The 23,667-nt window shown below is 42.6% G+C and overlaps 1 protein-coding gene across 1 annotated transcript in view; it reads right to left on the bottom strand.

Moving 5' to 3' along the window:
* Positions 1 to 23,667, bottom strand: part of LOC141123532 (cytosolic phospholipase A2 gamma-like) — a 98,918-nt gene that overhangs the window by 3,400 nt on the left and 71,851 nt on the right. The window contains exons 12-15 of the mRNA XM_073612061.1: positions 14,910 to 14,960; positions 12,452 to 12,547; positions 7,881 to 8,038; positions 956 to 1,127 (exon numbers count right to left, since the gene is read on the bottom strand). Of these exons, the coding sequence (XP_073468162.1) occupies positions 956 to 1,127; positions 7,881 to 8,038; positions 12,452 to 12,547; positions 14,910 to 14,960 (477 nt within the window). The remainder of the gene's footprint in view (positions 1 to 955; positions 1,128 to 7,880; positions 8,039 to 12,451; positions 12,548 to 14,909; positions 14,961 to 23,667) is intronic.

Here is a 23,667-nt window from a genome sequence, read left to right as displayed (position 1 = left end):
TCATGCAACACTGTACACAATTATAGTAGCTATAGCAGTAGAGAGGCTCCCACCGACCGGCTGGATAAGTACACAAGGAGGTCACCCTGGCAGATGACGGACTCACCCAAGGTGCGGGATCTAGACACCATAGGCGTGCGCACAGGGTGTACCACGTGTGCCTGGGCACACCTTAATTGCCTTGTGTGCCGCATATTTCCCCCTGTTTTGACCACTGATATTTCATCTCCCCCAAAAAAATGTTACACAAGCCCAAAAATTTGGGGAAAAGAAAATTAACTAAATTACACTGTCCACTGCCCTACTGACACCATCAGTACATATACACATGCATATGTATTTAAGCTTTAGGGTGCACACCCAAATGCAAGAGGCTGCACACACCTATGCTAGGCACTAAGTGGTATTTACCATAGCTCCTGATGGAGGGGATGGGTTTTTCTGCATGTTAGTATTAGGTCATAGTCCTCAGAGTCTCTACACCAGGGGGTGAGCAAGCCTGGGTCCAGTAGCAGATATAGCAGGTAGGGATCAAGCAGAAGGGTAGCCAGTAAACAAGCCAAAGGTCAGTAACAAGTGGTTTCAGGTTGGGATCAAGTGGAAGCGGAGTCAAAGGACAAGCCAAAGGTCGGCAACATATCGTAGTGGAGATAAGGACAAATGTAGGTACACAAATGCAGATCTGATATCACCTGGAGAGAGAACACTAATCTGGCAAACAGAGACATGGCTTAAATAGAAAGTTTATGGGAAGGGCAAAGAGCTCAAGGTTCACCAGAAAAAAGACACAAGGCAAGATTGTTCTAAGGGATCAGAGAAGGAGCTGTTCAGCCTCTCAAGTGGCTCAGCAAGAAGAGCCATCACCAGGCCCAGCAGAGGTTGTGGATTCAGATCCCAGTCCTGACACTCAATAAACACACAAGCAATATTACAGGACTTTTCTCCGTAAACTCACCTCCACAAGTCTGGATGTTGAAGAGAGGAAAGTGCAACACATCGGGCGTCTCATTTCCATCTCCTTCAAAGATGTAGCAACTTTTTGTTGGAGGGATCTTAAAACTTTCTTCAGGGATTTTCGGAAAGGGAATCTGGTGATCCTTACAGTATGCAACTGTTTGTTTCACTGTCTAGTAAACAAAGAAAAAATATATATATTAAAATGTGCCCAATTCATGAAAAATATCACTGATTATGCTCAAAATTAAGTGAACCACACTAAATATTTTTTAGGGTGTGTGTTATGCGAGCTGGTTGGTAAGTAGGCTTGGGTTTTTTCCTGGGCATTCCCCAGGCTTTGTTGTTACCTGTTTTAGCCTTCCAATGCCACTTACTGTGATAGCCAGCTATAGATGAGGGCGGTGGCAAGTTTTTTGTTATTATGTTGGTCCAGCAATGCACCAACAACTTTGCAGTCATTGTGCTATTTGCTGGGTGTTTGGTGTGCTCCTGTACCTTTAGGAAGGGGTAGGCTCTCCTTCAGCCACCTGCCCTCATTTTTCCATTAGAATGCATGTGCCTTCACTGTGGGGACACTCATATGTTGGTGTTAAGACCACAGATACCAGGGACGAGGCTCTGTGGCTTACGCATGCGTTTGCAAATGCGTGCGGACTAAACCCCTGTTTTTAATGCATACTGTTAGATTAGGTTAATTTGGTTGTCTGCGAGCTGGTTGGTAAGTAGGCTTGGGTTTTTTCCTAGGCATTCCCCATGCTTTGTTGTTACCTGTTTTAGCCTTCCAAAGCCGCTTACTGTGATAGCCAGCTATAGATGAGGGGGGTGGCAAGTTTTTTGTTATCACGTGTGTGTTATGATTGACATACAGTATATTATACTGTATATATTATAGTACAGGTCTGGTGATTTTCCAGACTTGCATATAAAATCTGTTTGTTTTAGGAATAAACATCTTCTTGTGTGAACATTTCTCATACAAAGACCACTGAAATGATGCTTGCACATGCTGCCCTATAATACAATGGAAAAATAGACACTATTATTGTACATTGGGCAAATGTAAAAGATTTGATGGGCCATGTGCACATTTTAGCTGCTCCCATTGTTTTAGTGGAGTTCTGGTCAAACATTGCACCCAGGCCACATCAATGAAAGTCGAAAGCTTGACCTTTATATATATTTGAAATAATGCATGTCATGTATGATACTATAGTGCCATCTAGAGTTTGCATTAGAAAATGCTTCTCTCATAGAAACTGATGTAGAAAGGAAGAGGTAAAGGGACATGCTCATGTGGTAATGTCTACCCAAACTTTTAAAATAAAAGGCTAGCAGCATAATCTGAAAGAGGAGCTTTATAACAACAACAAAAATTGAAGAAGGAACGTTTGTGCCAGAGAAGGCACATCACCTGGGGATGACACTAAATCTACACTAGGAGAGAGCCCAATTTCTGCAATTGCTTAACATAGCCTGGAGTCCTTGTTGACTACAGGGGTCATGAAGCTACTACTGTATAACCCAAGCTAAGTGATTTGTTAGTGTATCCCATTACATACAGACCATTGTCAAATGAGCCATGCTCATTTGTAGAAAGGTTAAATAGCATGTGCATGTGTGTGTGGTTTGCAGATTTGTAGTACTCTGTATGCCTTGTATTTTTTTGTCTTGTATATGCAGCATTCTTGTTTAGGAAAAGCATACAGTATTAATCTACTATGGGGAGTTCTACTTCCTTGATTTACTGCAAAGTAAATTAAAAGATACAAACAAAACAGGGAGCTATTCTCAATTCTGGCCATTTGTAGGACTAATAACCACCCTATTGTCAAAGAACAGGCATGGGGAACTGACACTGACATGGGGGACATGTAAGAGTTTCTCTATTCTGCTGAATATACCAAAATTCTTCCTGACCCCTAAACCATATCCTCATTAGTTGGGCATCCCCTGGGAGAATCAGTGATGAAAAGTGATCTGGGGGTGCCAATTAACACTTTCATGCCTAAGCCTATTTCTGATATTTGTTGCTTACAAGTTAAAATCCATATTTTTGGCTAGATAATTACTTAGAACCCCCAAACATTACATATTTATTTTTAGCAGAGACCTTAAAGAATAAAATGCCAAATGTTTAAATTTTTTATGTTACACAGTATTTGCGCAGCGGTCTTTCAAACGCATTTTTTTTTGAAAAAAAGACACTTTCATGAATTTAAAAAAAAAACAGTACAGTTAGCCCAATTTCTTTGTTTACTGTGAAAGATGATGTTACGCCAAGTAAATAGATACCTAGCATGTCATGCTTTGAAATTGTGCGCTCGTGGAATGGTGACAAACAACCGTACTTGAAAATCTCCATAGGCGACACTTTAAAAATGTCTACAGGTTACCAGTTTAGAGATACAGAGGAGAGTTTATGATATAATCATTGCTCTTACTCCAACGATCGCAGAGATACCTCACATGTGTGGTTTCAATACCATTTACATTTGGGGAGCGTGACCTACGTATGATTTCATTTCTGTGTGCGAGCACGGAACCCCCTTTAATTTTTTTTTCTACACTGTTTAAAAGAATTAAAGAAATTCTGATAATTTTTATTGCTGTCACAAGGAATGTAAACATCCCTTGTGACAGTAATAGGTGGTGACAGGTACTCTTTATGGAGGGATCGGGGGACCCCAAATCCCTCCTTTGCACTTAAAAGTATTAAAAAATGCCCAAATCTGCGTTTTTAAATACTAGGGTTTTTTTTTTCAATCGGCACCATTGGCAGCCGAGTAAACCGGAAGTGATGTCATGACATCGCTTCCAGCTTTCTAGATAGGAGACCCGATCGGAGCTGATTCCGGCTTCATTCGGGTCTTCGGCCAGCCAGCAGACGTGTCGGCTGGTCGCTCGGGCCTCCTGGTGGGATGGGAGAGCTGCGAAAGGTGGGACGGGAGGGCGGTGTAGGATAACAGCGGTACAACCCTTTCAACCCGAGAATGCATATTTACGTACGGTTGGCGTGAAGGGGTTAATGATGCAACCAATTAAGGTTGAAACTATTTTCCAGGTTTTCCCCATACAGACCTGGAATCTGGTGCCTGGTCACAAAGTAAAGCCAACTGAACTAGTTGCAGGCTTTGGGCGTGCTCCATATACCCAAAAACATCATCATTATACACAGGACGTGTGTAGAACATTCAGTCTCTCTGCCTGCTTCTGGGACCCTGCCCCTCACATTATTCAACAATTGTCAGCTTTAAAGGCGTTGTAAAGTCTTAAGGTTTTTCACCTTAATGCATCTAAGGTGAAAAACCTTCTGTGCTGCAGCTGTCCCCCAGACCCCCCTTTTTATTACCTGAACCCGTCCGTTCCAGTGATGAGCACGAGCCTTGCAGCTCCAGTCTCTGTCTCTGTCCCCATTGGCTCCTGCTGCTGTCAATCAAATCCAGTGACACAAGAGCGGGGGGCGGGGCTGAGTCCTGCTGTCTGTGTCAATGGATGCAGCAGCAGGATTTATGAGTGCGCCCGCACAGGTGCCCCCAAAGAAAGCGGCTCCCAGAGGGTGCACTCGATGAGGAGGAGGAGCCAGGAGCGCCGCCGGGACACCCTAGAAGAGGAGGATCGGGGTTGCTCTGTGCAAAACCCTTGCACAGAGCAGGTAAGTATAACATGTTTGTTATTAAAAAAACAAAAAAAAACCTTTACAATTACTTTAATTAATGAAAGCTGGAATTACTGTATACTCAGAGGAGAAGTTGGCAGCTCTAGCTGTCAAAAAAGCAACCTGACAATGTTTATAAACAAACCCACAATTATACAAAGATACAAAGTAACATATTGTTACTTTTGTATCATTCTGTTCATTAATCTGCAGATCAAAGTGATGAACTTAGATCTGATGCCAGGTAAAACAACCTGACAAGTAAAACAAAATGTTTAAATAAAATGCTCCTCTGTTTAATCCCTTATCAACCCTTAAACTGGATACACACTATACAATTTTCTGTAGATTTGTTCCTTTAGATTTACCAAAACCATATAATATGGAGGTCAAATTTAAACACTTTCAATTTGTATGCAATCAGGCAGACCTTGCACTACATAGTTGAAGGTAAATCTAAAGGAAATCCAACAACAAAAGTTGCATAGTGTGTATCCAGCGTTGGTCTCCTTCTCTCTTCAACTATTATTTTCCTGCTGATTTTTTGTTTGTACTTACTATTATTACCTATTAATATTTAACCATTTTATTTTTGTTTTGTTTGTTAATAGATTTACACGTTTAACATATAATTCTCACATTTTCATTTCAAAAAGCACAAAATTGAAAGAAAATAAATAAAAAAAAAAAAAAAAACTTGACTGCGTTTTGTAAATAACCAGAATCATTATTTTAAGTGTCATTTTAAACAGGGTAAACTATGGTATAATATGTGTACATTTTATGTGCAGTAACACTATTATTTAAATAAACACTGCTACAAAACAAAAAAAAAAAAGAGCATTTTGTTTAGTTTTGCTGCGTGTTTGATTATCTGAGAGTTACAAAAAAAATCATTGTTGCAAGACAATACCATGATAATAACACCCTGTCGCCTTGTTTGTCCTTAAAAAACAAATAATAACAATAAATGATATATATATATATATATAGAGAGAGAGAGAGAGAAAGAGAGAGAGAGAGAGAGAGAGAGAGAGAGAGATTCAAGCTGAAAGTCCAGTATTTATTTGAGGGGCACCACATGTCAGGAACATGGTTCTAGCTAGGGATGAGCCGAACACCCTCCGGTTCGGTTTGCAACAGAACTTGCGAACAGGCAAAAAATGTAACCCCGTTAAAGTCTTTGGGACACAAACATGAAAAATCTAAATTTTGCTAATTTTAAAGGCTTATGTGCAAGTTATTCTCATAAAAAGTGTTTGGGGACATGTATCAATGCAAAAAAAAAGGTTTAAAAACTGCAGTTTTTTCGGGAGCAGTGATTTTAATAATGCTTAAAGTGAAACAATAAAAATGAAATATTCCTTTAAATATCGTGCCTGGGGGGGTGTCTATGGTATGCCTGTAAATTGGCACAGTTTTCTTGTGTTTAGAACAATATCACAGCAAAATGACATTTCTAAAGGAAAAATCATTTTCTTTAGTCATTTAAAACTGATCGCAGCTATAATGTATTGTTGGGTCTCGGCAATATAGCTCACAATCATTGAAAAAAATGACATGGGTTTCCGCCCCAAGTCCATTACCAGGCCCCTTGGGTCTGGTATGTATATTAAGGGGAACCCTGCACCAAACTGTAAAAAAAAATGTGTGGGGGCCCCCCAAAATCGATACCAGACCCTTCAGGTCTGGTATGGATTTTAAGGGGAACCCTGTGCCAAATTTTTTCTAAAAAAGGCATGGGGGTCCCCCCAAAATCCACACCAGACCCTTATCTGAGCACCTAACCTGACAGGCCACATGCCCTCAACATGGAGAGGGTGCTTTGGGCCCCCTCAAAGCACCTTGTCCCCATGTTAATAGGAGACCATTGATGGGCACTGATGAGGCTCCATTGATGGGCACTGCTGAGGCTCCATTGATGGGCACTGCTGAGGCTAAACTGATGGGCACTGCTGAGGCTGCACTAATGGGCACTGATAGCCTGCACTGATGGACACTGATGAGGCTCCATTGATGGGCACTGATGAGGTTCCATTGATGGGCGTTGATGAGGCTGCACTGATGTGCACTGATGAGGCTCCATTGATGGGCGTTGATGAGGCTGCACTGATGTGCGCTGATGAGGCTCCATTGATGGCATTGATAAGGCTCCATTGATGGGCACTGCTGAGGATGCACTAAAGGGCACTGACAGGCTGCATTGATGGGCACTGATAAGGCTCCATTGATGGGTACTAATGAGGCGGCACTGATGTGCGCTGATGAGGGTCCACTAATGGACACTGATAGACTGCATTGATGGGCACTGATGAGGCAGCACTGATGTGCGCTGATGAGGCTCCATTGATGGGCACTGATGCACTGACAGGGCATCAGCAGACTGCACTTACGGGGCATCAGCAGCCCTGATGGCCACTGATAAGCACGTATAAGCTGCTCTGATGGACATTGATGATGAGGCTGCACTGATGGGCACTTAAATGCTGCACTAATGGACGCTGATTGGCACTGATGGGGCTGCACTGATGATCAGTGCAAATGTCCCCTGTCACAAGAAATCCGGTTATCAGCTTTCCTTTCCTCACACAGTGACAGCACTGAGGAAAGGATATGCAGATAACCAGCATTTGTTTACACATGATCAGCTGTGATTCACACCTGAGACCTTGTAACACTAACGAGTCACATGACACCGGGGAGGGAAAATGGCTAATTGGGCCCAATTTGGACATTTTCACTTAGAGGTGTACTCACTTTTGTTGCCAGCGGTTTAGACATTAATGGCTGTGTGTTGAGTTATTTTGAGGGGACAGCAAATTTACACTGTTATACAAGCTGTACACTCACTACTTTACATTGTAGACAAGTGTCATTTCTTCAGTGTTGTCACATGAAAAGATAGAAGAAAAGATTTACATAAATGTGAGGGGTGTACTCACTTTGTGAAAAAAAAAAAAAGAGATATATATATATATATATATATATATATATATATATATATATATATATATATATATATATATTTATTTTTGCATTGATACATGTTCCCCAAGGCAGTACCCCCCTCCCCTATGCTAGTTTTTAATCCCCCCATCAATGGGAATTTTTAGTATGACAGATTTGGCTCCCATTGATTTTAGTGGGGTTAGGGTTTGGCATCTGAACTTATTTGAAGCACAATGCTTGAACTGAACCCAAGGCAGCTCAGCTCCTTTCCCATAATTATTTAATAATGTTAATATTATGTATATAATAATGTTGTTACCTCGAATGGATCTCCTGAACTGAAGTCAAAAGACAAAATCAGATCTACTTTGCGATAAGGACGTAACACTAACGGGTACGGAGAATTAATTTCCAACCCGGCATCGATCAGATGGATTTGCTCTTTATCAAAGAGGTTGCAGTTTTCCGGAATTTTATCTACAAAATAAATCAATAAAAATAATTATAATATCCTCTGAAATGCTCAAACCATTAACAGTTGCACTACCAAAGCCAGGGAAGGATCATGTTACTAGTTTTCATGCTATTTCTTTGTTGAATAAAGAACTGAGAATGTATGCTAAACTGCTAGCTACTAGGCTGGTGGACATACTACCTTCCATCGTTCATTTGGATCAATTGGGATTTACGAAAGGTCATCAGTCCCCAGACGCTACTAGGCGGCTGATTAATGTCATACATATCTAGCCCAGGGGTCTCCAAACTTTCTAAACAAAGGGCCGGTTTACTGTCCTTCAGACTTTAAGGGGGCCGCACCGCGGCCATCAGGCGTACAAAATCCCCCATCATTGGTGTCATTTGGGAGGAATTCTGCCCTATCATTGGTATCATTGGGCTCCATCATTGGTGTCATTGGGAGGAACTGTGTCCTTCACTTGTGCCAATGAATAAAATAGCACCCCAAGGGCCAGATAAAAGCAAGCAAAGGGCTTCATCTAGCCCCCGGGCCGTAGTTTGGAGACCACTGATCTAGGCAACAAGGAAAGAAAGCCTTCTCTTCTCCTCGCTTTGGATACAGAGAAGGCGTTTGACAGAATACACTGGAAGTACCTAACTCAGGTGCTTGCTAGGTTTGGGTGTACAGGCCCAATCCACTCAGCAAAGCAATTATGGAACTGTACACAAAGCCCTCTGCTCAGGTGTATAAATACGGTATGCTATCAACCCCATTCAATATATCCAATGGCACCCGCCAGGGGTGTCCTCTGTTCCCACTTATTTTTAACTTACTAATGGCACCTAAGGCTACATTTATCACATCCTCAGATAAAGGGGTTCAAGCTGGAAAATAGAACGCATACTGTTAGCCTTTTTACAGACGATATCATTCTGATGCTTACAGAGGTGGAGACTTCCCTAGCTTTGGTGCACCAGGCTTTGCAACTTTTTTAAGACAGTGTCTTTTTATAAAGTGAATGAGAAAAAAATCATATGTTCTAGACTTAGGTTTACCAATAACAATTAAATGGTCCTCCAACAACAATTTCCCTATGTATGGAATAATAGTGGAATTTCTTACTTAGGTATCATACTCACTCCTAAGGCAGCAGATCTTGCCAAAGAAAACTATACACCCTTCTTTCATACCTTCCACTCTATATTAGATACAGTGCCTTGAAAAAGTATTCATACCCCTTGAAATTGTCCACATTTTGTCATGTTACAACCAAAAACGTAAATGTACTTTATTGGGATTTTATGTGATAGACCAACACAAAGTTGCACATAATTGTGAAGTGGAAGGAAAGTAATAAATGGTTTTCAATTTTTTTTTTACAAATAAATATGTGAAAAGTGTGTGGGGGCATTTGTATTCAGCCCCCTGTGTCAATACTGTGTAGAGCCACATTTTGCTGCAATTACAGCTGCAAGTCTTTTTGGGGATGTCTCTACCAGCTTTGTACATCTAGAGAGTGGCAATTTTGCCCATTCTTCTTTGCAAATATCTCAAGTTCTGTCAGATTGGATGGAGAGCCTTGGTGAACAGCAATTTTCAAGTCTTGCCACAGATTCTCAATTGGATTTAGGTCTGGACTTTGACTGTGCCATTCTAAAATGAATATGCTTTGATCTAAGCCATTCCATTGTAGCTCTGGCTGGATGTTTAGGGTCGTTGTCCTACTGGAAAGTGAACCTCCGCCCCAGTCTCAAGTCTTTTGTAGACTCTAACAGGTTTTCTTCTAATGCCGTGTACACAAGACCAGACTTTTCGACAGCAAAGGTCGGACGGAACAAATCCGCCAGACAATTCAATCGTGTGTGTGCTTCATCGGACCTTTGCTGTCAAAAAATCAGACGGACTTTAGATTTAGAACATGTTCCAAATCTTTCCGACGAACTCGAGTCTGGTTGAAAAATCCATTTGTCTGTATGCTAGTCTATTCTAACACTGGGAATAATGACTATAAATGAACATATACGACCATATTTGGTCAACATCAGAGGCCATATGTGGGCAATGATATCACTGCTATCCCCACTCTGTAGCTTATGAGATCAGGAATTCCTGGCCATGTAAGTCAATGGTGCTGGTGGTGACAACAGCTGTTTACCATAAATGCCTTCTTAGCAACTATTGACAGTGGGAAACTGTCATATATCAAATTTGGCTCCTGCTGAACAGTTGACTAGACAGAAGAAGGTTTGCATGTTGATCTGAATGCCTGAGCAGCCAAACATTGGACTGAACCATTGACTCATCCCTGGTCTCTACTTTTTCATCAGGAGCAAAGATAAAAGGATACTGATCATGTGACCACTAAAAGCCAATCACAGTGGTGACATGATCAAGAAGTCCATCCCACCCCCCTCCTTAAAGCAGGGTCCCCACCCTTTCAAAAATTAAAAGTCGGCAGCTACACATACTGTAGCTGCTGACTTTTAATAATAGGACAGTTACCTGTCCTGGAAACCAACGATGTCAGCACCCCAGCCAATGTTTGCATCAGCTGTCGGCTGCTCCTGCCCGCCATTGCCGGTAAAAAAAACCCGTCAGTGAAGCCTTATGGCTTCACAGCCAGGTCCCTACTGTGCATGTGCGCGCTCTTGCTGGCCCGGCAGCAGGGGAAGGAGGAGGGGGCCCAACTTCTGACGTACCTCACCACGGCGAGGTCTGACGGAAATGGGAACTGGGTACTTGTCAAAGCACTCTCCCCTCCCCCCCGAAAGGTGCCAAATGTGGCACCGGAGGGGGGAGGAATCAGATAAGCGGAAGTTCCACTTCTGGGTGGAACTCCGCTTTAAGACCCGGTTAAAGGGCAGCGCTGGGTGAGTGGGAAGAGGTTAAGAACAATGTAATTTTTTGGAGATGCAATAACTCCCTTTATATCCAGTTACTGGAAAAAACAAAAACAAAACATGTTTTTCTTGCTAAAACTTGTTTTTGAATAGAGATTTTTTTTTGCAGTTTGTGTAAAATTTAACTTCCTGTCCCAGAGACACAAGAGGATTGTCAAGAAAAATCCCCTCATAGGCAGTTGCTCATATTCAAAAGGTTCTCTTAGTGACAACCTTAACAACTTCAGCCCAGAAGAATTTGCCCCCTTAATGACCAGGCCATTTTTTCTGATACAGCACTGCATCGTTTTAACTGAGAATTGCGCGGTCGTGCGAAGCTGTACCCAAACAAAATTGACGTCCTTTTTTTCCCTCAAATAGAGCTTTCTTTTGGTGGTATTTGATCACCTCTGCGGTTTTTATTTTTTGCACTATAAGCAAAAAAAAGTGACTATTTTGAAAAAAAAACAATATTTTTTACTTTTTGTTATAATAAATTTTCCCCCAAAAATTATAAAAAAAACAAATTTCTTCCTCAGTTTAGGCCGATATGTATTCTTCTACATATTTTTGGTAAAAAAAATCGCAATAAGCGTATATTGATTGGTTTCTCGCAAAAGTTATAGCTTCTACAAAATAGGGGATATATTTATGGCATTTGTATTATTCATTTTTTTTTTTACTAGTAATCTGCAATTTTTATTGGGACTGCAACATTGCGGCGGACAGATCGGACACTTTTGACACTTTTTTGGGACCATTGACATTTATACAGTGATTAGTGCTATAAATAGCCACTGATTGCTGTATAAATGTCACTGGCAGGGAAGGGGTTAACACTAGGGGGCGATCAAGGGGTTAAATGTGTGTCCTAGTGAGTGATTCTAACTGTGGGGGGATGGGAGTGCCAGGAGGAGGAGACCGATCACTGCTCATACTTAGTATGAACAACAAATCAGTCTCCTCTCCCCTGACAGAACAGAGATCTGTCTGTTTACATTGAAAGATCTCCGTTCTGTCTCCCTCAGGAGCAATCGCGGGTGCCAAGCATTGGCTCTGTCATCGTGCTGCAAGCGCACGCGCACCCCCTAGTGGTCATAAAGCGGCTGACGTATAGCTACGGCGATTTGCCCAGGAGAGCCGACCTGTGGCGGCTGGTCCTCTAGTGGTTAAAATGTTGGAATTCTAATCACGTTTTTCTTCTAGTGACAATGGTCATCAGTGCAAATAGAGAGAGTGAATCTCCCCAATGGGAACATAGACAGGAAAAAAAAACAACAAAATGTAGAAATTCTCCCCGACTCTATCCACAACCAGAGAAAAGTTTTGGATGGAAAGCATGAAAGTATTCGAAGTGACTGGCCACCATCTTATCTCTGTAATAGGCAATTTCATTTAACTTGTCAAAGAATCTGAGCTTACTGGAACTGGAGATTGGAAGGTCAGGGAGGTCATACACCATCTAGAACTATGGATCCTATCTGGTGGTCAATAATCAGTTTCTGATTTAGAGAATGTCTCTTTGTTACAATGTCACACATACGGTATGCTCACCTTTGCATTGGTAGAGGAAATTGTTTGTTGTTCCCCATTCCCACTCCAAAAGACAAGATGTGATGTTCTTTATCACTATTAAATCCTCAATGCCTCCTAGAGAAAACAAAAAAATCTTAAAAGTGACCTGAACCATTGTCAGACAAGAGAAAATTAATACAAGAGTATTACGGTAACTTTGTGCAAAACAGCGTACAGACCCACATGTATATGACCCGCCAAATAATTCACTGGGCACCACCATCTTTCCCCACATATGTAAAATGGAGAGAATATCCAATATTTGAAGGAAGTGGAAAATAGCGTTAGACCTGTAGGGTTATCTCACTGGTATTACCATCTTATATTATTGATGTTGATGTAAAGGATCTGGTTCTGAGCAGACAGCACAGGATCTCCTTGGCTTGTGGGATAATGTAAAAAAAAAAAATTACAATTGAAGTGCCACACCACTGACTTTATTTCAGTAAAAAGTCAGTGGGACAATCCAAAAAGTATGCAAAGCATTTTAGGTGTCCAAAACTTCTCCTTCGTGAGGCCTAGAAAAAAATATAGGGATATCTCCAGATCACTTCAATATCTTCTCCTCAGTCATTTTTTGGGGGGGGGGGGGGGGGGGGTAAAAAAAAGTTTCTGCTGCATTAACTAACACTGGCCTAAGTCCTGAAAATGATTAAATCAGTAAATCGCAGATCGACTTGGTATTTTCTTACCAAGTCCAAATTCCTAACCCCTGATGAAGGCGATGTGTTCTTGGCCCCCTGAAAAGCACTAGAAATTTCCTGATATGAATCAATTATCATTAAAAATCTCAAACTCTTGGATGCTTGTTTGGTGCTCTTATTGGATTTGGGTTTTGTGTTCTTGAGTCAATGATGGAGAAGGACCTGGGTATTCTGGTACACCATTGACATAATAAATGTACATTTTAGGGGGACAGCAGCATGGTGGATTCAATAATGAAGGATCTGGGTGTTCTGTTGGATCATAGACTTAATAATCACACATGCTGGGAGGAGAACAGTTGGGGGAGTCAATGGTGGAGAAGAATCTGGGTGTTCTGATAGATCATAAGCCCAATAATAACATGGAATGCCAGGCTGCAGTTTCTAAAGCGAGCAAAGTCCTTTCTTGTATTAAGAGAGGAATAGACTGCAGAGAGAGAGAGAGAGAGAGAAAGAGAGAGAGAGAGAGAGAGAGAGAGAGAGAGAGAGAGAGAGGGAGAGGGAGAGAGAGAGAGAGAGAGAGAGAGATCATCTGTACAAATCATTAGTAAGACCTCATCTGGAATATGCAGTTCAGTTTTGGTATACCGGGGAACTGAAGAAAGTGCAGGGGAGGCATTTCTAAATGTATTTATACATGGAGATCATATCCTCCTTATGTATTTATGAATTGAGATCATATCCCCCTTATGTATTAAACATGGAGATCATATCCCCCCTTATGTATTTATACATGGAGATCATACCCCCCTTATGTATGTATACATGGAGATCATATCCCCCCTTATGTACTTATACATGGAGATCATATCCCCCCTTATGTATTTATACATGGAGATCATATCCCCCCTTATATATTTATACATGGAGATCATATCCCCCCTTATGTACTTATACATGGAGATCATATCCCCCTTATATATTTATACATGGAGATCATATCCCCCCCTTATGTACTTATACATGGAGATCATATCCCCCCTTATATATTTATACATGGAGATTATAACCCCACCCCTTATATATTTATACATTGAGATAATACCCCCCCATGTATTATACATGGTGATCATATCCCCCCCCCTATGTATTTATATATGGAGATCATATCCCCCCTTATTATACATGGAAATCATATCCCCCTTATGTATTTATACATGATGGAGATCATATCCCCCTTATTTATTTATACATGGTGATCACATCCCCCCTTATGTATTTATACATGGAGATCATATCCCCCCCTTATGTATTTATACATGGAGATCATATCCCCCCCTTATGTATTTATACATGGAGATCATATCCCCCCCTTATGTATTTATACATGGAGATCATATTCACCCTTATGTATTTATACATGGAGATCATATCCCCCCTTATGTATTTATACATGGAGATCATATCCCCCCTTATGCATTTATACATGGAGATCACATCCCCCTTATGGTGATCATATCCCCCCCCCCCCCCCATGTATTTATATATGGAGATCATATCCCCCCTTATTATACATGGTGATCATATCCCCCTATGTATTTATACATGGAGATCATATCCCCCCTAAATATATCTATACATGAAGATCATATCCCCCCTTATGTTTTTTTACATGGTGATCATATCCCCCCTTATGTATTTATATATGAAAATGTGGAGACCCCTGTTCTAGATAAAACAAGATGACATTAGTATTGCCTCATCTTATAAATGAGTCCTCCTGCATTACATACCTTTTAGAGAATCCGAAAAGGAAGAATGAAGTTGCAGGTTGTTTTTTATTTCTGGACAAAATAAAACAAGATGTCATCAGTATCATTCCAAATGTCACATGTACAGAAGAATAAGAGACAGTTTTCTGTGGAAATGTATTTCTGAATGGAGGGAAGATTTATCACACGTCATATGAAGAATAATGGAATGTTCTATACTGCTACATTGTAACCTGTCATGTCTAGTAGATGGTGTAGCTGACATAATGCCTGTAATGCTAAAAGCTTCATGAAATATGATTGTAGTTCCATCTCTTGTTGTCCATCATGAGGTTTAATCAACATGATGGATAAAATGGTACATTATGTCAAACATAACTAAAATCTGTATATCTAATGTAGCTGTGATAAGAATGTTAAGTTACAGATTATATCATTAAACATACAGTATCGGTAATATTTGGTGTATTCTAGAATCAGATTTAAATGATCACTTTATCTGTGAATGTACATCTCTCCTGTAATTACTGAGTTTTATCTGCAGGTGGCACTCTGTCATGGTTTTACATATGGGAGCTGTTGCAGTGGTCACGAGCAGTGCCACCAAAAAAGGTGATTGTACTACACTCGGGGCCCCATCAAGTCAGCAAATGGCCCTGGAGCCAAGAAGGGACCCCTTAACCACTTCCCGCCCAGCCTATTGTCAAATGACGGCTGGGCGGGACCTTTATGACTCTGGGTGGACGTCCTCTAGGAATGCTCCTCGCACGTGTCTCCGCTGGACACAGCTGATGTCTGATCAGTGTGCTGGCCTACTGCCGGTACCATGCAATTGCTGTGGCCAATCATAGCAGATCACATGGCAATTGTAAACATTGAATGGCTTTGATTTATGCCATTTGTGACAGACCTAGCCAGAACAGAGGCTGTTGGAGAGGACTGTATGCAAGCCTGTTGCCTTTTGATTATGGGCCCTGGATTTTCAATGGAACAATACTCTTTGTGAGGTGAATGAGAAATCCAGGCTGAACTGTATTAATCGGACTCAGTCGTGTATATATGTATATATTGTATGGGGACTCCTTACTGTAGATTTGTGTCCCTGAAGAGGGAGGGGGGATTCCTCCAGCAGCCCCCTGCTGATAAGACTGATTCATTCTGCTGGGACACATCCTGTGAGGAGATGCTGGTGTCATCAATTCCAACTACCTGTGTTTATGTTAATTGAATGAGCTGATGACATTGTCCTCTATACAATGTAGGAGACGGGATGACTCCTATTGGAGCTGCTATTGTGTTTATATAACTGTGTGAAGCTCGGTGACCACAAGTCTGGGCGAAAGGTCATGTCTCAGTCACCTAGGCTGTATAAAGGATTAGATAATTAGCTCATGCTAATTAAGTTACAGTTGTATTGTTAGAGGAGGTTCCAACGGCATATAAAGTCTTGTAATTTTGATTCTAAAAAAAGTGAGTTCTGATGTACTCCAAGACTGGTGTTGTCTAGTCCTTGGGGGTTCCTATAGCCAGATCCATTGGACTCGTGTTCCAGAACTTAGGAAGCGGTATACTGACGGAAGCACTCAAGCGGAGTGTGGGACATTCCGTGACATTGGTGGCAAGCAGCGGGAAAGCTTCCTGCAGTCTGGGAAATTTAAACCTCCACCTGGATCCAAGATCAGCATAGCAGACTTCAGTCACCCCAGCGGAGATATGGACCTGGCATCAGAATTCCCGGGGCTGCTGCAGATCATCCTTTCAACATACACCAGGACTGTGTCTGAGGATGAATACCTGGAGCTTAGGCAGCAAATTCGGGTGGAGCTCTGGATTGCAGCCCTCCGTCTCGCTGGTATAAAACAGGGCAAGTGCTTTCCAACCCAAGAGCAACGGGCCAGTGACCAACGGGCATTGCGGATGGCATTCCTGGGAGAGCAGCCCCAGGAGCAATGGGTGACTGAATTGGACAGGTTGGTCCAGCAGTAGATAGAGCTGGACAATCGTTATCGGGCTCTGCAATGGCACGCAGAGGAGGGATATTTAGGGGAGACGACAGAATGCTCTCCGGAGGGATATGACTTTGGCAGCCCTGGATTGCTGTGGGAGAACCTTACAGATCTTTTTATGTTTGGCGATGAAGGGGAATTTGACCTTGAGGACCTGAGAGAATATAGAGAGTCTATGCTCAGTCTTGCATGGGTCTCAGAGCTCAAACCTGATCTGGACCATTTGCTAAGGAAGGAACAGCATCTGGAAAGGGCATACAGGAAACTGCTAGAACAAGTTCAGCAGCATGCCAGAGAATCGGCAGTGGAAAATCCGGAGATTGCCGTCCCCAAACCTGAAGTGCTGACAACAGGGCAGAGCTCTGCTAACCTCTGCCCAGAAATCATAGCATCTTCTGGGTTCCATGGACAGGAGATGGTGAACCTCTATCCCCAGACATCAGTTGCAGAGACATGGGATTTGATAGACTTTTCTGCTGAGGAAGAACAACCTGATGAGCCTCCAGCAGAAGAGCTGCTATCAGGGCCAAAGTTCACTGTGTTCTGCCCAGCACCAACAGTGGCTTCGGCCTTCTTGAGAGAAGAGGTAGTCGGCCTTTCTCCCACAACACTGACAGGGACATGTAATTTTCTGCCAGCAGCATCTATGGAGTTAAAACAAACTTCTCCAGCTGAAGATCTGGTAACTGAACAGAGGGTCCAAGACCTCTGTCCCACACTTTTACCACTTCCAGAGACTGGGGATTTAATAGACGTTTCTGTAGAGGAGGAACCACCTGGCAAACCCCCAGCAGAAGTGCTGGCAACCGGACAGAGGGTCCAAGATCTCTGCCCCACACCTGCAGCAATTGTGGAGGCCCAAGGTGAGGAGGTGGCAGTCTATCGTGAGCTGCAGATCAGGCAGATCAGGATCCAAGGAGAGAATGCAGTCATCACCTCACAACTGCAGCTTGATCTGGTGTCGGTTGAAGGGGCTTCAGTCCCCACCTGTATACCCCAGGGATGCTGGGCAGTCGGCCCAGATCCCCAACAGCAGGATGGAGTGAGCCCAGTCCCCCTGTCTTCTCCCTAGCGGCAGAAAGGATTCCAGGGAGAAGGGCCAGTCCAGGCCTCTCCCCAGCGGCGGATATGTTCTCTGAGAGAGGCAGAGGATGGCTGGGTGAGTAATACTCTGTTTGGAATAATTTATTTGGGGTACTGTGTGGGTACAGGCCGTAGAGGACTGGAACTATGGACCAACTTCGGAGTCAACCCGTCTGGGGTCTCCTCCTGTGTTAGTCTCCTGCCGAAAGGGGAGAAATGTGACAGACCTAGCCAGAACAGAGGCTGTTGGAGAGGACTGTATGCAAGCCTGTTGCCTTTTGATTATGGGCCCTGGATTTTCAATGGAAAATACTCTTTGTGAGGTGAATGAGAAATCCAGGCTGAACTGTACTAATCGAAATCTGTATATCTAATGTAGCTGTGATAAGAATGTTAAGTTACAGATTATATCATTAAACATACAGTATCGGTAATATTTGGTGTATTCTAGAATCAGATTTAAATGATCACTTTATCTGTGAATGTACATCTCTCCTGTAATTACTGAGTTTTATCTGCAGGTGGCACTCTGTCATGGTTTTACATATGGGAGCTGTTGCAGTGGTCACGAGCAGTGCCACCAAAAAAGGTGATTGTACTACACTCGGGGCCCCATCAAGTCAGCAAATGGCCCTGGAGCCAAGAAGGGACCCCTTAACCACTTCCCGCCCAGCCTATTGTCAAATGATGGCTGGGCGGGACCTTTATGACTCTGGGTGGACGTCCTCTAGGAATGCTCCTCGCACGTGTCTCCGCTGGACACAGCTGATGTCTGATCAGTGTGCTGGCCTACTGCCGGTACCATGCAATTGCTGTGGCCAATCATAGCAGATCACATGGCAATTGTAAACATTGAATGGCTTTGATTTATGCCATTTGTGACAGACCTAGCCAGAACAGAGGCTGTTGGAGAGGACTGTATGCAAGCCTGTTGCCTTTTGATTATGGGCCCTGGATTTTCAATGGAACAATACTCTTTGTGAGGTGAATGAGAAATCCAGGCTGAACTGTATTAATCGGACTCAGTCGTGTATATATGTATATATTGTATGGGGACTCCTTACTGTAGATTTGTGTCCCTGAAGAGGGAGGGGGGATTCCTCCAGCAGCCCCCTGCTGATAAGACTGATTCATTCTGTTGGGACACATCCTGTGAGGAGATGCTGGTGTCATCAATTCCAACTACCTGTGTTTATGTTAATTGAATGAGCTGATGACATTGTCCTCTATACAATGTAGGAGACGGGACGACTCCTATTGGAGCTGCTATTGTGTTGATATAACTGTGTGAAGCTCGGTGACCACAAGTCTGGGCGAAAGGTCATGTCTCAGTCACCTAGGCTGTATAAAGGATTAGATAATTAGCTCATGTTAATTAAGTTACAGTTGTATTGTTAGAGGAGGTTCCAACGGCATATAAAGTCTTGTAATTTTGATTCTAAAAAAAGTGAGTTCTTGGTAGCAACAAGCAAGTGTCGCCTTGTGTTGAGCTCAGAGAGGTTGAGATATCTGTATAAAGACTGGGAGGAAGTGGTATATGACGGAAGCACTCAAGCGGAATGTGGGACGTTCCGTGACACCATTCATTGTGTACGATTATTTTGCTAGCTGTGGTTGGTTACAGTGATCACACGGTACAGACAGGGCCAATCACAGCCCATTTGTACTATGTGATGAGCTGTGACCAATCACAGCATAAAAGTATTAATGGAGGCCCAAGAGGCCAGTTTGCAGATGACGTCTGGAGCCATGTGCCGAGCCACTGCCCACAAAGCCACCATACCCCTGGTGGAATGCGCCATCACCGCTTCTGGAGGAACCAAGCCCTTAGCTCTATAAGCCTGCTGGATGGACTGGACGATTCAGGTCGCAATCGTTCTGGTTGAGGCTCACTTCCCTCTGTTACAGCCGGAACAGAATAAACAGGTATTCGGTGCATCTAAAGGAGGAACTAGCTTGTAGGTATTCCTTCAGTATTTTGCCTATATCCAGAGAATATACTTCAGTGGACCCTAGAGATCTGAATGTAGGTAGGATGATTTTTTGGTTCTCATGGAACACTGAAGTGACTTTCGGATTTGAGCCGAGCATAGGGTTGAGGACCACCTGGTCCGGAAAAAAGGTCAGGAATGGTTCTTCATGACCCAAGGAACCAATCTCAGAAACCCTTTTGGCCGAAGTGATAGCGACCAACAAGGCGACTTTTGCAGAATGATCTTTGATAGAAAGTGGGGAAGACCCCATGAAACTGAGTCCAGATAATGAGTCGAGAACAAGGGAAATATGTCATTTGGGGTATTTTGGTTTTCTTTGGGGCCTGAGTCTTGACGCCCCATGGAAGAACTGCCGGATTAGCGGGTGAACAGCCCATGATATTCTGGAGAAGGCCGATAAGGCTGAGACTTGGACTCTAAGAGAGCTGATGGATAGAGACAGATCTAGGCAGGATTGAAGGAAGCTGAGGATATCTTGGATCTCTGGATCCTTAAATGATCTGCCCGTAGAAGATGAGAATTCAACAAACTTGGCCCATATTCTCTTATATACTTTATTTGTGCTCACCTTTCTTGAGCTCATGAGCTCTCCCTCTCAAGAACCAGGCCATCAGTCTCAGTAAATGGCGGACAAGGGTGCAGGACTGCCACCTGAGAAAGAAGATCTGGTCTGAGCGGAAGAGGCACCGGGCTGAGCTGGGTCAATGTTTTATAACGAATGTTACTTTGTATTTCTCGATCTCCCATCGAATACATTATAGAGTCCACAAACTATGGGATATATTTGAAAATTGATAAATCCTGATGTACTGATGGCCGATCTCATTTCTTCAGGCCCTAAAATTCCAGGACAATACAAATACACCCCCAAAATACCCCTTTAAGGAATGTAGACACCCCAAGATATTTAGTAAGAGGCGTTGTGAGTTTTTTGAAGTTATAATTTTCTGTCACAATATTTTGGAAAATTAAGAAATAAAATAAAAGTTGTTGTTCTTACATATTTTTTTTTTTACATATTGTCACCAGACTAATACGATATGACTAGTGTGGCAGTGATTAGGCAAACTGACTGGTGGCAGTATGTAAAAATAAATAAATAAATACATAGATATATTTATGTTTTACAATTATCATGCTTGTCAAATTGCTCAAGCCCATGCAACGGCAACAAACAATGAAAATTTTACTATCTGTAGGTTTTAAAAGCAAGCCTTTACAGGTTACTACTTCAGATTAACACAGGAGGTCTGGTTCTGATGTTTATGGCGATACCTCACATGTGTAGGATGATCGCTGATTGCGTTCGTATGGGACTGATGTACATGTTCATCTTTGCGCACTAGCATGGGGGGAGAGGGCGACGTGGGCACTTTAATCTTTTTTTTTTTTTAAATCATTAATTTATTTAATTTTTTTACACTGTTGCTTTATTTTATTTTTTTAATTACTTTTATCGCTGTCACAAGGAATGTAAACATCCTATGTAACAGTAATAGGTGGTGACAGGTCCTCTTTATGGAGAGATCTGGGGTCTGTAATGAATGTACACATCCCATGTGACAGTAATAGGGGCTGACAGGTCCTCTTTATGGAGAGATCTGGGGTCTATAATGAATGTAAACATCCCATATGACAGTAATAGGAGGTGACAGGTCCTCTTTATGGAGAGATCTGGGGTCTATAATGAATGTAAACATCCCATGTGACAGTAATAGGAGGTGACAGGTCCTCTTTATGGAGAGATCTGGGGTCTATAATTAATGTAAACATCCCATGTGACAGTAATAGGTGGTGACAGGTCCTCTTTATGGTGAGATCTGGGGTCTATAATGAATGTAAACATCCCATGTGACAGTAATAGGAGGAGACAGGTCCTCTTTATGGAGAGATCTGGGGTCTATAATGAATGTAAACATCCCATGTGACAGTAATAGATGGTGACAGGTCCTCTTTATGGAGGGATCTGGGGTCTATAATGACTATAAACATCCCATGTGACAGTAATAGGAGGTGACAGTTCCTCTTTATGGAGAGATCTGGGGTCTATAATGAATGTAAACATCCCTTGTGACAGTAATAGGTGGTGACAGGTCCTCTTTATGGAGAGATCTGGGGTCTATAATGAATGTAAACATCCCATGTGACAGTAATAGGAGGTGACAGGTCCTCTTTATGGAGAGATCTGGGGTCTATAATGAATGTAAACATCCCATGTGACAGTAATAGGTGGTGACTAGGGATGAGCCGAACACCCCCCTGTTTGCAAGTTATTGTCATAAAAAGTGTTTGGGGACCTGGGTCCTGCCCCAGGGGACATGGATCAATGCAAAAAAAAGTTTTAAAAACGGCAGTTTTTTCAGGAGCAGTGATTTTAATAATGCTTAAAGTCAAACAATAAAAGTGTAATATCCCTTTAAATTTCGTACCTGGGGGGTGTCTATAGTATGCCTGTAAAGGGGCGCATGTTTCCTGTGTTTAGAACAGTCTGACAGCAAAATGACATTTTGAAGGAAAAAACTCATTTAAAACTACCCGCGGCTATTGCATTGCCGACAATACACATAGAAGTTCATTGATAAAAGGGGAACCCCGAACCAAAATTAAAAAAAAAAAATGACGTGGGAGTACCCCCTTACCATTTCACACAGGGGGGGGGCCGGGATCTGGGGGTCACCTTGTTAAAGGGGGCTTCCAGATTCCGATAAGCCCCCCGCCCGCAGACCCCCACAACCACCGGCCAGGGTTGTGGGGATGAGGCCCTTGTCCTCATCAACATGGGGACAAGGTGTTTTGGGGGGCTACCCCAAAGCACCCTCCCAATGTTGAGGGCATGTGGCCTGGTACAGTTCAGGAGGGAGGGGGGGCCGCACTCTCGTCCCCCCCTCTTTTCCTGCGGCCTGCCAGGTTGCGTGCTCGGATAATTGTCTGGTATGGATTTTTGGGGGGACCCCACGCCGTTTTTTTTTTTTTTTTTTTTTTTGGCGCGGGGTTCCCCTTAAAATCCATACCAGACCTGAAGGGTCTGGTATGGAATTTAGGGGGAACCTCACGTCATTTTTTTTTTTAAATTTTGGCCGGGGCTCCCCTTAATATCCATATCAGACCTGAAGGGCCTGGTATGGAATTTAGGGGGACTCCCACGTCACTTTTTTTTTAAATTTTGGTTCGGGGTTCCCCTTTGGGGAATTCCCATGCCGTTTTTATCAATGAACTTCTATGTGTATTGTCGGCAATGCAATAGCCGCGGGTAGTTTTAAATGAGTTTTTTCCTTCAAAATGTCATTTTGCTGTCAGACTGTTCTAAACACAGGAAACATGCGCCCCTTTACAGGCATACTATAGACACCCCCCAGGTACGAAATTTAAAGGGATATTACACTTTTATTGATTGACTTTAAGCATTATTAAAATCACTGCTCCTGAAAAAACTGCCGTTTTTAAAACTTTTTTTTGCATTGATCCATGTCCCCTGGGGCAGGACCCAGGTCCCCAAACACTTTTTATGACAATAACTTGCATATTAGCCTTTAAAATTAGCACTTTTGATTTCTCCCATAGACTTTTAAAGGGTGTTCCGCGGCATTCGAATTTGCCGCGAACACCCCAAATTGTTCGCTGTTCGGCGAACTTGCGAACAGCCAATGTTCGAGTCGAACATGAGTTCGACTCGAACTCGAAGCTCATCCCTAGCGG

This window comes from Aquarana catesbeiana, linkage group LG01, assembly GCF_042186555.1.
Source record: "Aquarana catesbeiana isolate 2022-GZ linkage group LG01, ASM4218655v1, whole genome shotgun sequence".
Taxonomy (NCBI): Eukaryota; Metazoa; Chordata; class Amphibia; order Anura; family Ranidae; genus Aquarana; species Aquarana catesbeiana.
This window is presented reverse-complemented; position numbering and strand designations above follow the sequence as displayed.